Consider the following 13,778-nt stretch of genomic DNA (forward strand, 5'->3'; position numbering starts at 1 on the left):
TAAAAACTAAGTGTGGCAACGAGAGCTGAATAAATTGTTCAACTATTTCCCATTAAGTGGGATCGACATGGTTCTGCCCAGGTGGTAAAATTTACCAGGCATTCATCAGGACCAAAAGAAGAGTGGACTAAACCTCGGCGGTATGGGCATGCTAAGGCCCGCCCTGACCCGATGATGAAGCATGTCACCAACCAGGTTGGTGAGTGAGGGCCTTCTAAAAGAATCTAAAAGATTCTTCATGCTCGCTCTCTCTTTCTTCTGAGAAGTTACACTCTTTTGTTGTTTATACTATTGTGACTGGGGGACCAAGAGTGTTCCTTTGCAACTATCCCTCACTCTCTTGTTGTTACCTAACCTTCTTTTTTGATTGACATCAGCACCAAGAGTGTTCACCAAGGACATGTCAGTGATGATAGCTCTTCCCAACAGGTTAGGGGTTGCTGTATTCCTGTACCTGGATAACTGGCTCCTTATAGCTGGTTCACTGCAGATGGTGTTGCATCACCTGCAAATAGAAACATCCCTGTTGTTCGATTTGGGATCAATGCCCAAGTCTTTCCTGGAGCCCTTCCAGTGTCTCCTGTTCAAAGGTGAAGTACTGCATACAACCCAGAGCTTTCCAGAGGAGTCGAGACATTCGGAACATGATTCCAATATTTTGGACATGAGCTCAGATCCCAGTCCTGATGGTCCCACTACTGCTCTGTCTGTTGGGCTCCTACACCCTCCTGGTTCACTTATGCATGCTGCCCCATGAGGGGCCCCCGGCGGTGCCTGTGCATGCATTGGTCCCAACATCAAGGAGATATAGCAAACTCTATAGTGATCTCTAGGGACACTGCAGTGGAATTAGGTTAATGGGAGAGAGGACAACGTCTTGCGAGGTAGGTCCTCTCACCCACCCCTCGCGACAGTGACTGAAGTGGACTCATACACCTTTGGGTGGAATGCATAACTGCAAGATATGGACATTAGAGGACTCTGGTCACCAGAAAAGCAGATATTACATATCAATCTGCTAGAACTACAAATGATTTGGCTAGCTCTCAAGGCCTTCCTCCAATCCCTTTGTGGTTAGTCTGTCCAAATCCTGGCCAGCAATACCACCATGTTGTGGTACATCACCATACAAGATGTTTAAGGATCTCATCCGGTTGGTCCAAAAGCACTGGGACCCTGGTCATGAGCACAGCAACAGGGACTGTGAATAGTTGCTAACCATTTAACCAGCTTTTTGAACATCCGGCCAACAGCCTTCACTTTCACAAAGGTGGTTGGTGAGAATATTTCAGTTCATCACCCCTTGACTAAGTTGGTCTATTCAGGTACACAGAACAAGTTTGTATCCTGGTGGATTGACAATAGCGAAGACTCTTTTAAGGCGCCTTGCACATATACTAGGGATATACATTACCCTTACTCCAACAGAGCTGCGCAGTAGCCACTGTCAACATTAAATGTCAAACTTTGGCAGCCTTCTCAGCCTTTCGTTTCTATGTCTCCTAGACCACCTGAGGGAATTTGAGCACACTTTACCAGAGCAAAGTTGTATCCACTGGCTTTAGCCAGTGGAGTGCAGGTAACAGACATTTTCATAGCATCAACATGGCCTTTCCTCCACACCTTTGCCAAACATTGCTTTGGTTGTTCTGTCCTGCTGAACTTCCTCATATAATTTTCTTCAGACCCTCCTGCTAGGGTATTATTGATTGGGAATCTATTCAAAGGGGAGGAATCTGCAGGTAGAAGTATCTATCAGAAGAAAAAGTTACTTACTCTTAGTAACGACCTTTCTAGTGTATACTCTTTCCTACCTGTAGATTCCTTTCCGACCCTCCGTCTTGCCCATTCCGAAAACACTCTTCCAATCACTTAATAAGATGACTACTTGTTGCACTTCACTTATATACTGATGTGATTCATCTCTATACCTCTCATAAGATGCAAAGAAACAAAGCAGAACTGATGTCATGATGATTTGTACCTCCGATGTCATTACGGTGCCAACCCCGACATCAACTCAGAGTCAGCATCCCTGCTGGTGCCTATGAGCTATTTGAGAATATTCCAGAAGCAGTCTTGTTACTGGGCTATTCAGGTAAGTAAACATTTTTGTTTTTACTATGTCTATTCTCTCTATGTCTTGTTTGTAGGGGGAAAAACTGTTACAAGTTGTTCAACATTTTTTCATGATTCTCATTTGGGCTGACAGCAAGGATAGTGCTGTAGCACCATTTTTTTCGTATAAACAGGATAAGTGGAGTGCTCCTCCAATCCTTTCATTGTTTGTAGGGGGCACACACTTCCCATCTTTTCTCTCTGCTTCATTGCATGCTTCTTCTCCTACTTAAGTCACTTCTCCCACCTTGCCTTTGAATACCTTTTTCCCAGTTCTCCACTTGCCTGTTCGCAAATAGTTCTTACTCTACTTATTCTCCAGAACTCCAGCCCCAACCTGTACCCTTGTATCTCTTCTCCTACCTCTTTCATAGTACCTCCACACCTTTCTATACCCTGATAAATCTAGTGATGCATAAAGTTAGTATCCACATCCCTACCTATGCCCTTGTACGTTTGCCTTACATATACCATAGTACGTCTATACCTATTTATACAATCCAAACTGAGGAGGACCCCAAGGTGTGCCTGGCTAATTTACAAACTGTATATAAGCCTCCTAGATTTTGGCTCCTTTGATATATTGGAGACCTACAAACAGGACGCCATCCACTTTGCGAATGTACTTCAAGAAGTAGAAATAAGTCTCAATATGGGTACAGTCCATGAACCTTTACCCACTATCAATGTATCCACATCAATTGTGCCATATTTTATTCACCTAGCTAAGTCACCTATCAATGTCAGGTCTAAAAAAAACTTTAAGCCGTTTTAATTTGAGAACCTTGATTACATTTCTATAGGGACAAGGTTTTTGACAGGACTTATCCAAGATTCATTCCTCAGTTTCCTTCTAAGCACCATGTTGTCCTATCTACATTCTTCCCATAACCAATTGAAGGTCTTTAGACATTAAAAGACTTTTGCCGTTTTACCTGACTAAATCAACATACTTCCACCAAACTCACCAGCTCTTTATGGCTTTTGATCAAGCAAACACAGTTAAAACGATCAAAGCAGGGTTTATCAATATGTATTACTTCCTGCTTCACTACAGCTCACACTAAGGTTGTCTGACATGATCCCAGGGAGTTCAGAGCTCCCATCATCAGAGGGATGTCAGCAATGACTGAGATTTTCACCAACATTTATTTGAAGGATAACCGAAGGCCTTTGAACTGGAGATTGAGACACCAATTGCCCAAGCATTACTGATTTAATGTACAATTCAGAGTAGAGCCTTCAGATGGGCAGCAAGTGCTTTGCGCAACTTCTTTGCCTATTGTGCACCTCATTCTGAATTATAGTTTTTATTGCTTGGTATTGCTTTATTAGTCTTAATTCAAGCATGTGACTCTATGAATGATCCAATGCTGGAGAAAAAAAAGTTACTTTACCTGTAAGTGCAGTTCTCCAGTGTTGATGTAGGTCATAGATTCCTATATAGACCACCCTTCTCATCTATATATGTATACTCTTGATGCACTTTGAAAATGCGACCTGTGGTGCCTCAGAGATGAGGTGACTACTTGTTTACGATGCTCCGGTGGTGTAATATCCTTCTCCATATTTACAAGGAGAAGCTAAGCCACTTTGCGCCGCTTAATGCCGCCATGTAAATATCGTACCCTTTAATGCAGTTTTCTGCTTCAAAGGGGCGTCCAATGGATGTTGCTGTCGCCGTAACCATGCACCACCCATTACTTTTTGACACTGCCCCAGATGTACAAGAAATGGTAAATCTGAGGCAGAGCTAAAAACTAACACCATTAAAAGGGTGGCGTTCGAATGGCTCAAGGCTGAGAAATACTTTTATTTCTCCTCGTATTTTGCTCTATGTGTGCTGCATTCCACACACATAAAAGGAGCAAATTGCCAGTAAAGATTGTGTATGTGCAGGAAGTGACGCCTTCCTGCATATAAACAATAATTCCCACAATGCAGGCACCCTTGCACTATGGTGCAAGAGTGCCTGCGTTGGTGCTACGCAGCTGTAATTAGCACCAGTGCAGGGGGAAACGCAGGGCTGCACCATATCATTGTAAATATAGTGCAGCCCTACGTTTCCAAAGTGGCGTAGGACGTCGTTAAGCCAAGAAGGCTAACGCCGCGCTCCGGCACTTCCTTGTAAATATACCCCTTGGTGTGATTTGAGTAGGATGTTTAAACGTCACTATGCAACAGTACTAAGAATGTGTCTTTAAAGTAAAGATTGACTAGATACCTGAACAGGTCTGCCAGATGACAGGCTAATATAAGAGTACAAACTCTGTAAGCAGTCATTCTTATGTTTTAATCTAGTAAAGGGAGAGAAGAGATAGCTTTTTAATGATGTATTGTCTGTATTGAAATCACTAAAACCTGCTATTCTAATAAAGACTTCTGGTTGCAGATTTTCTACCTTAGAATATTCCCCAGGCGTCAGACAGGATCTGGAAAATCTTGAGGAGCACCTCTGCCCTCCAGTAGGTGGCATCGTTCAGCTCTGTGTCTGTGTCGTCTGCATAAGTAGTGATGTGTGTGGTGCCTAGCTAGGCACCATACCAGCACGCTGACAACAGTTTCTTTTTGTGACATTTCCACTCCAGAAGCATGGAGCGACAACTGAATGCTGATGGACCTGCATCTTTATCATCTTGATCATTGCGGCGGATGCTGCTGTAAACAGCACCCGTCGCAATGCCAAAGAGGCATGTTGTGCATTGCCATGCACAATGTGACAGGCACCTTGATCATGGCAATGTAGGGGGGGTACCATAGGTACCCCCAAGTGCAGCCCCCCACCCCCCATGGGGCCTGCACCAGGCCCCCAAAGAAATTCCCAACAGCCCTTCCAGAGTTTCCGTCCACCGCGGTACCGCCCGCCATGGTAATATGGCGGGGGTAAATGTGGTTGTGATGGCGGGTGGTTCGCCACCGCCGGCCGGGCGGTGGCGATCGACCCACCATCATAATCACCCCCTAAGGATCTACAAGGTTCACCCTATGCTGAGAAATCCATTCGCAGAATGGGAAGGATCGAATAGTTGGAAAGGAATCTGTGGCTAGATAGCCTCTACCAAATAAGGCATTACAGAAGGTAAGTAACTTGTTCATCTGATAGAGACTTCTAGCCATAGATTCCTTGCCATAGAATAGATACCCAAGCAATACCTCTCCAGAGATGGGTCTGCAAACAGATTTAAACCAGGAAGTGCTGGAGGACTGAAAGGACAAAGTAACCATCACAACGAACCTGACTGTTCAGGCAGTAGTGCTTGGTAAATGTGTGAAGAGACACCCACGTCACAGCCTGACAGATGTAGAGGAGAGGAACTCTGTGAGCTAACCCAGTGATTACAGTCTTGGCTCTGGTGTAATGAGCATGCAAGCCCTCATGGGGGTGCTTCTTAACCAGTGTGTAGCCGATTTTAATGCAGAACACATCCATCTTGATTTGGTCATTTTCCTTTCTTCCCCCGACTCACCCAATGAAGAGTTGATCCTCTATCCAGAACTCTTTGGCATGATCTATGTAGAGCAACAACAATCTTTTTGGATCTAGGCGATGGAGTCTCTCCTCTTTGGAAGGGTGAGGCGAGCAAAGAAGGTTGGCAGTGTGATGGTCTGGCCTACATGAAAGGGTGCCATCAGTTTCGATAGGAAAGATGTATGTGTTCTTAGAACCAGTTTATATAGGAAAACAGTCATGTAAGGAGGGTGCACAGAGAATGCCTTTAGTTTGCGAACCATCCTCCCTGATGTAATGGCCATGAGAAAGAAAGTTTTGATGGTCAAACGATACTGACGGCTGCTATTCATAGGTTTTAATGGTGAGCACATCAAAAATGTCAGAACCGATTGCGGGTCCCATTAGGGTTGAAGGGTTTAGGGGAGCCATGTGTTGGAGACCTTTGAGGAAAAGGGTCAAAACAGGTGACTTGCACAGAGAGGGCTGATCCAGCAACCGCAAAAAAAGCTGATAGTGGTGCACCAAGATACACATTTTGCTCAAAGGTAGGCATTTACTATCTTGATTGAGGGGTGCCTGGCTGCCAGAATGGCATCGCAGACTTCTACAAGAAGGTCAGAACTGTCAATTACTGATGGTCAATCTCCATGCATGAAATTCCTCTCCATCAGTCCAGCTCCCATATGTCAGGCTGCGACGTGGGTGTCTCTTCACATGTTTACCAAGCACTACTACCTTGCCAGTCAGGTCTTTTGTGACAGTTATTTTGTCCTTTCTGTAATCCAGCATTTCCTGGTTTAAATCTGATTGCAGACCCATCTCCTGAGAGGTATTGCTTTGCTATCTAGTCTAAGATAAAGAATCTGCGGTTAGAAGTCTCTATAAAATGGACAAGTTACCTACCTTTGGGAATGCCTTATTTCAGGTGCTTCCAACCAGTCGATCATGAGCTACTAGTAGCACTACAGACACCTTCAGAGTAGCTCGCAAACTTGAGTTCATTTTTAAGTAAGCACAGTTTCACATTTTCCTTTATAACTTAAGACAAGCCTGTGTTTATTTTACATTATTATCACCAGGTTGCAGATAGCAGGGCCTGATAATGAGCAGTGCTCAGTCACATTTACCCAGGCTGTGGCTGGGGCACAGAAGTGAAGAAACAATGCACTGAGGTATTTACCTTTTAAATATAACTCCTTGTCAGCTAAGTATTGGAGTGTGAGATCAAAATGACCTTTCTGAATGATTTTAAATTGGAGAAATTTAAAATGAATAGTTACCTTAATGATTAAATTAACTCTTCATTTAAATTTTGTCCCATTTCACAGTGTTCCATTTGCAAACAGAAGGTCTCTTGCTTCTAATGGCCAGTAGACATTGTGACATATGTCGAACTGAAAAATACAGCCACTTTTTAAAGGGGAGGAATTTAAAGTGCAGAACAATGTTCCATATTTTGTACATTTTTGAAGATCATTTTTCTGCACATGAAATTTCTACCATTTAAAATAATGCTCATGTTTATGTTGTACATGTAATGGCGCCATATATGGTGAAAGGTATTTCCTGTGCCGCAAGTACATACAACTGTTTCCGTTGGGTAAGCACCATGAGGTGCTAGTTTAGTACCAAAGCATTTCTTCAAAATCTCTATTGAATTATACTAAGCAATCATGAATGTACCACACCTACAACAAGTTAGCAAAAATATATAAATGTGTTACTTTTATTGCTTTTTCAGTCTTTCAGACAAACTTTGCAACCACTTAACACAGAAAATGAATACGGGCTGTTTTACCAAAGAACACACTAACAAATATGCAGTCAATTCAATGGGTGACTGTGATGACAAAGTGAAGTGAGTGACCTTTCAAATTCTAACATAAGCAAAACAATAACATCAATTCTCTTTTCCGGTCTCTCACTCTAGCTTACACTATTTTCAAAATTACTAGCTATAGCGAGCCTGGAAATGAAATAGTTTCACGTCGACTTTTCAACCCTGTGGATATGTGTTTGTAAATACATCAAATAGGGTCTTCTTCAGTACAAAAGTGGACAAGGGACAACCCTTGTTGGTTAGATATTCGATTGATGTATCTACAAACATTTTAAAGAAATGCTTTGGTTCTAAACAAGCACCTTGTGGTGCTTACCCAATGGAACCAGTTGTAGCTTTCTCATTACACACCCAGGTTCCAAGGGAGACAGGGTTCATTCATCCCCAAAGACCACACTGTCAATGACACACATGGCAGCCCTGTAATAGTGCTGCTAGTAAGGTTTTTTTTTTTAAACCACAGTATCTTGTTCTATGGACATTAGTCTTAAAGACAATTAAGCTGGGTGTGAGGGCTTCTGGTAACAATAATATTCACTGAGCAGAAGTAGCTCTCACTACAGAAAAGGTTGGAGACTCCTGCCTTATTTGGTAGAGACTACCTAGCCGCAGATTCCTTACCAACTCTCTGATCCTCCCTGCTCTGAGAACGGATTTCTCTCCATATGGTGTACCTTGTAGGTCCTTAGTGCCGGCACACTGGTCCATCAGCATTCTGTTGTGGCGCTGTGCTTCTGGCATGGAAATGTCACAAAACTAGACTGTTGACAGCGCAATGGTGTGGAGCAACGCACACGTCACTACTTATGCAGACAATGCCAATGCGGAGCCGAGCAATGCCAACTATCGGAGCACAGAGGTACTCCTCAAGATTTTCAGGATACAGTCTGACGCCTGGGGAATATTCTAAGCTAAGGTATCTGTGAATAGCTAGAGTCTCTACCAGATAGGCATTACCGAAAGTAAGTAACTTGCTCTTTAACACTTCTGTTTTGCTACTTTCTATCATTTCCTTCCATCTTTATTCCTTTCTAATGAATACCTTTCTCTAAAGTGTTCTCCATTTCTTTCATCTCCCCACCATTCCCTCCCTCACCTTATTATCTATTTACTCGCACTTTCTGTTCCATTCTATTTTAAATTCTTGTCTTCTAACTCCTCTTCTCCTATCAAATCCTGGTTCACCCTCTTTCTTTCTCTCCTTTATCACATGTTACTTGTACTGGATATCTCTGACCTCTGCAATCTTGTCATACAGGTAAACATGATTGTTTTGCGGAACGAACTTGGTATCCCAAAACCCTACGGGCCTCTCATCAAGGAAACTTGCTGCCTGGAACAAAAGATTCGCTCCATGCTACTGCCCCTAGAGCTGAACTGCACTTTCATTGACGACATTGTGTCCTACCACCAGAAGCTGGGAGAGGTGCACTGCGGTACCAATGTCCGTCGGAAGTTTTTCACCTTCAAGTGGTGGAACATGATACCGTAAATTGTTGAACATGGCAGTTTGAGCTCAGTATTGGACAGACAGTCAGCACAACTTCCTTTTACTCGTTTCAAATTCTGAAGAATATTCCTCTTGTCCAGGAAAACCCCATTCCTCCAGTCCTAAGTACAGGAGTCCCTTGGAAAGATGAACTGTGCATACCTGATATCTCAACGTTGTGTACTTCCCCAGGGGCAAATGCTTTCTATGTTGTGATTTGGTTATTAATATATACTTTCAGAAATAGAGTTTTGTTAACTTTTTATAATGGTGCACGCAAAAGGATCAGCAAAATTCACTTCACTTTAGCCAGCTTTAAGTGCCCCAATGTACCCTGCTAATACGTAGTTTTCAACTCTTGTGGCCAAATATCCTTATATCCTTATATAAAGCAATGTGTGCGAACGTGTGGAGGGCGAGTCCCTTACAGATCATGGTACAAAGGAAAATCGTTAGTGTTTTCATCCCCTGTGACCGTATCTTTAATTACTTTATAAGTAATCCATTTCCATCCCTGGGAAGTGTAGGACATGTGAAAATGCTGCCTTATGTGAGGCCTTCGAAGGATAAACTCTGTTTTAAGTGCTTTCGAATGTTCGGAACAAACAAGGGGTAGTAGTAAGTAAGGTAAAGTATTGTCCAAGCTCACAGTGCTGCATATGGAACTATGTCATGGAAATGTAATGTATGTTCAAACTTTACATCTCCTACCTTTCTTACTTAGATGAGGTTTTGCCAACCCAATACCATAAATATATAACCTTTTGCATCGTTCAGAAACCCTGATATGAATGTACCATACGCAGATATTCCAGGGGGTGTCACTCGAATCATAACATACCAAAGAGTTGAACGTTGCATGTACCATTTGATTTAAGACAATAGCATTGTATTCGATACCAGTGTTTTGTTGTAATTGTTACTGAATTATATAATGCATTTTTGAGACTTTCGTTGACTGTGTTTAATAGGGAGAATTGAATCCCCCTAACTGAGAAGCAGTGAATATTTATAAAGACAACTGCCGGTAAACTTAGATTCTAGAGATAGAATATAGCTTCACGTTTGTGCTGTACAAGATATATAATAAAAAATAGAGACATCTTTTTGAAATAACTGAGTATTAATCAATGCTTATACGCACAGGGGGGAAAGGTGACTTCGATACCAAACAGGCCTCGAATGTCTGTGGTAATGTCTCAAGATTTCATAAAGGTTATTATTGCAAAACGTAAATCAAATTTTTCTACTTCACTTTACTAGCTGCTTTGTGTTTAAAATTAGTGCGAATTCTTTTTGCTTTTTATTTTAGTATGTTTTGGCAAATGTACACATGTGGGTATTTAAAATATGCCTCTGATATCCCTTTCAAACAAGAAAAATACACAAGTGTTTCTTTCATGCACGTGAGACCTAGTCCATGCTTGCTGATCCCAGAGAGCACCAGCTTATTTTTCTGTGCAGTTAATTGCATCTTCTAGAGGTGTTGGAGTGAAGAGGTAGGTTTATTGGATTTTATTTTTGCGATGAGCAGGTGTTGATGCATTCCATCCTTGGAAATAAAGTCTGCTGAAGGTGGCATCCCTAGGGCATTAAGATTACGAACCATCCTCAATAGTCCATCAGCAAAAAAAAGTAAGTTTCGGCATTGTAAAGGATTACAATGCCATAATAAAGGGCAGATGAAGGAGCGAGGTGCATGCTCAAAAAGCGGTAACTGTGGATATATTACTGTACCTGTACTGTACCTATATGTGCCATAAATGTGGTGACTCAGATGCAGTTTCCACAATGAATTGGGAATAAAAAGGCTTGTAATCCAAGGCGTGGTTTCATGTTTCTGCTTGTGTTGTTTTCTAAATGTATAATCAGATTGTCCTTCTTAGGTCTCTTTATTAGCTTTCACCACGTCTTACTATGACTCGAAACCATGCTGCTGATATAATCACTTGCAAATGTTATTGCGTTATACTTTTGAGAGACCTGTTTTGTGCTTTTGGATTCTGCTTTACACAAGCACGCTCTCAGAGCCATCAACGGATTCATTCACCTTGTAAATCATACAGCAGATGTCAAGTAAAATGTGTTAAAGGCCATTTCGAATGAAAATTGGTTATTTCTTCAACTCTTGTGTTTTATTAAAGTACATTAGACTGTATATTAAAACAACAGCTTTTAGGTCTTGCCTAGGCAGTGTGTGCGCTGTCTTGTTGAGACATGCTGTGTTCAGTATGTGGACTTTCATTCTGCTCCGTGCAGCTGATTTGTTGAAATGTCGTTCCTAAAAGCTTGCTTTTCTATGGTTTATTGTCCTTATTTGTTCCACTTTCTTGTGTCTTGCTCTTCCCCTGGAGTATTGGCCTATTACGGGTATCCTTTCTCTGAAGGCTTTTTCCTTTTGTGTTTAGGGACTCTTTTTTTATTTACAGCCTGCAAGTTTTGTGAAGCTTGCCGCAGGTTTTGTGAATCTTCTGTACGATGTTTTGTAGGCTTTCTTTAGAATGTTCCTTTTTTGGGGTTAGATCAGCAATAGATCAGCAATGTGGCAACTTGTAAACAACTTTAAAGAGCACGTCTGCAACCCAGCTTTTTTGAGTGGCCCCCAGTCCTTTTACCAAAAGGTGTGCTCACCATAGACCGGCGCCTGTGATGGATTACATGGTGGCTGTGAGCCGTGCTCCCAGCAACCTGAGACTGCTGTGCTGAAGATACGGAAAAGCCGCCCCCTCGTTGTGAAATCTGCTTGAGGACGGCCTGTGCGTTCAAGCCGCCCTGCGGGTGCCATTTAACTCCAAGTACTGATTTCATTAGGGGCCAAGCCGCTGATGAGTGGGCTGGCGACCTGCTTCCCACAGAAGGTATTGTCCTGCTTTTGGCTTGCGGTCATCATTTGAAGGATGCGCGCACAGAGCAGTGATATTGGAAGGGTGCGGGTGAAATAAAATAAAATTTTGTTCTTCTCGATAAAGTGTTTACAACTTTTTTAAGCAAATATATAACTAAGAGAGGTATTGGTGGTTTAGTGCATCATTATATATTAGCTGTTGCCATTTTTTGGCAAATGTATGTACATCTTCTAAACGACCTAGTTGTTTTTGAGGCAGACATCCTGTGCCTGAAATGTGTAGTGATTTAATCACTCATAGGCTTTTAACGGGTTAGTTGCAGGGGCATAACAGAAGGCACCAAATTCTTCCGAGGCCCAGCAATCCTTCAGGGGGCAGGGGAAATTCTGTTCTAGGGCAATAAATATCTCTGAGATATGACGCAGGCCCCTCTTCACATTCTGCAGGGGCAGGGGTGTCATTTTACCTTATGCCACTAGTTAGTGGCAGGCTCGTACGTATGCGTTAATGTTGTTAGATAGCAAAAACAGATAGGGGCAGGGAGGGCTCCTCGATGCTTGGAGGGGGGTGCAGTATTAAAGCAGTGAGGATGCCTGCTAGCTTCCTGTGAACCCCCTTCCCTGCGCTGAGCTGACGGGAGGGGAAGGGGTGGCAGGGAGCCCACTGGATTTAGAACACAAAAGTAAGTAAGTAAGTAAGTAACGTCTTTGTAGAGCGCACAAATGCAGAAGTGGCGCTGAGAGTGACGTGTCATACATTGTCCAGGCACAGTAACAGAATTATTTGGGGAGGAAAAAGCCAAGTCTTGACTGTTTTCCTAAACTGAAGCCTATTAGGCTGTAGCCTAATAGTGGTCGGCAGCCCGTTCCAGAGTTTGGCTGCCCGGTATGATAGGATTTTCCCTCCCCATCTGGCTTTTTGGATTTTAGGGACCTGAACTAGCCCTTTGTTGGCTGATCTAAGATTCCATCATGGGGAGTACCAGAGAAATAGCTTCTACATGTCCAAAGCTCCCCAACCGTACAGCGACTTATGTACCAGAGGGCGGCTTTAAATTCGACACGTTGTTGAATCGTAAACCAATGGAACTGCCTAATGTAACCAGAGATGGAGTGATATTTAGGGATGTTAGGTAGCACTCGTGCTGCAGCATTCTGCAATGACTGTAGATTACCTACCTGGTCCTTGTCAATACCCAAAAACAATGAGTTACCGTAGTCTATTTTAGAAAAGATTTGCGCACCTATTTCTGTTTTTCTGAGATCCTGAGGAATGAAAGGCAGGACCTTGCATAGGATCTTCAATAAAAAAAAAGCATGAGGCGGTCAAGATATTGATCTGTCCTGTGAAGTTTAACTGGTTACTAAACAACAAACTTAGGGGTCTATTTAGAACTCCAGAAGTAATTCTATGCTTTTGTAATCATGTCAGCAGTACATGAGAAACAAACACAGCAGATCCAACAAACCATACCACCAAAAAGTGAAGCAACAGGTAACGTGAGTCCCCCTTGGTGAAGGATTCCCATCAAAAGTCTTGTATAGATCAATATTCTCATTTGGTAGTCCTTATCGGGTATCGTGTCTCTTGATCATTGAGACTGGCATACCCCGACAACCAGTTAGGGGTAGCGACCCACAATCACTCGGTACTACCACATGATGTTGATACAATGGGAAGTGCAGTGCAAAAGCAAAAAACGTGGTGATTTAAAACAGGATAGGGAACCTAACACAAACCAGTTTTAATAAACGTTAGCCCCTTCCCCTTTAAAAACAAGAACAGTATAATAGCATCAACGCAGTCCACACAAATAGCTGCGAGGAGACCAACATGTTTCAGCCCCAGTGGGAAAATTGCCCAGGCTTTCGTCAGGGTCTATGTTCTAAATATATGCTACTGCATTATGAGTGATGAACGTGTGAAAAACTAAACAAAAAACACACAAGTGGAAACCAGAAAAGGATATGATTCTCCTTCAACTGTATCAACTCCTCTCTTCGGCACCTGGTCGATTTAGTACGTCGTTGTCTC

At 42.6% G+C, this 13,778-nt stretch overlaps 1 protein-coding gene across 1 annotated transcript in view; it reads left to right on the forward strand.

The window, feature by feature from the left end:
* The window catches only part of LOC144754689 (protein-arginine deiminase type-2-like), a 641,882-nt gene extending 631,161 nt beyond the window's left edge, over positions 1-10,721 (forward strand). Inside the window, exon 16 of the mRNA XM_078642812.1 lies at positions 8,668-10,721. Within this exon, the coding sequence (XP_078498938.1) occupies positions 8,668-8,901 (234 nt within the window). The 3' untranslated portion in view covers positions 8,902-10,721. The remainder of the gene's footprint in view (positions 1-8,667) is intronic.
* Positions 10,722-13,778: the final 3,057 nt, after the last annotated feature.

This window comes from Lissotriton helveticus, chromosome 5_1, assembly GCF_964261635.1.
Source record: "Lissotriton helveticus chromosome 5_1, aLisHel1.1, whole genome shotgun sequence".
In the NCBI taxonomy this organism is placed as follows: domain Eukaryota; kingdom Metazoa; phylum Chordata; class Amphibia; order Caudata; family Salamandridae; genus Lissotriton; species Lissotriton helveticus.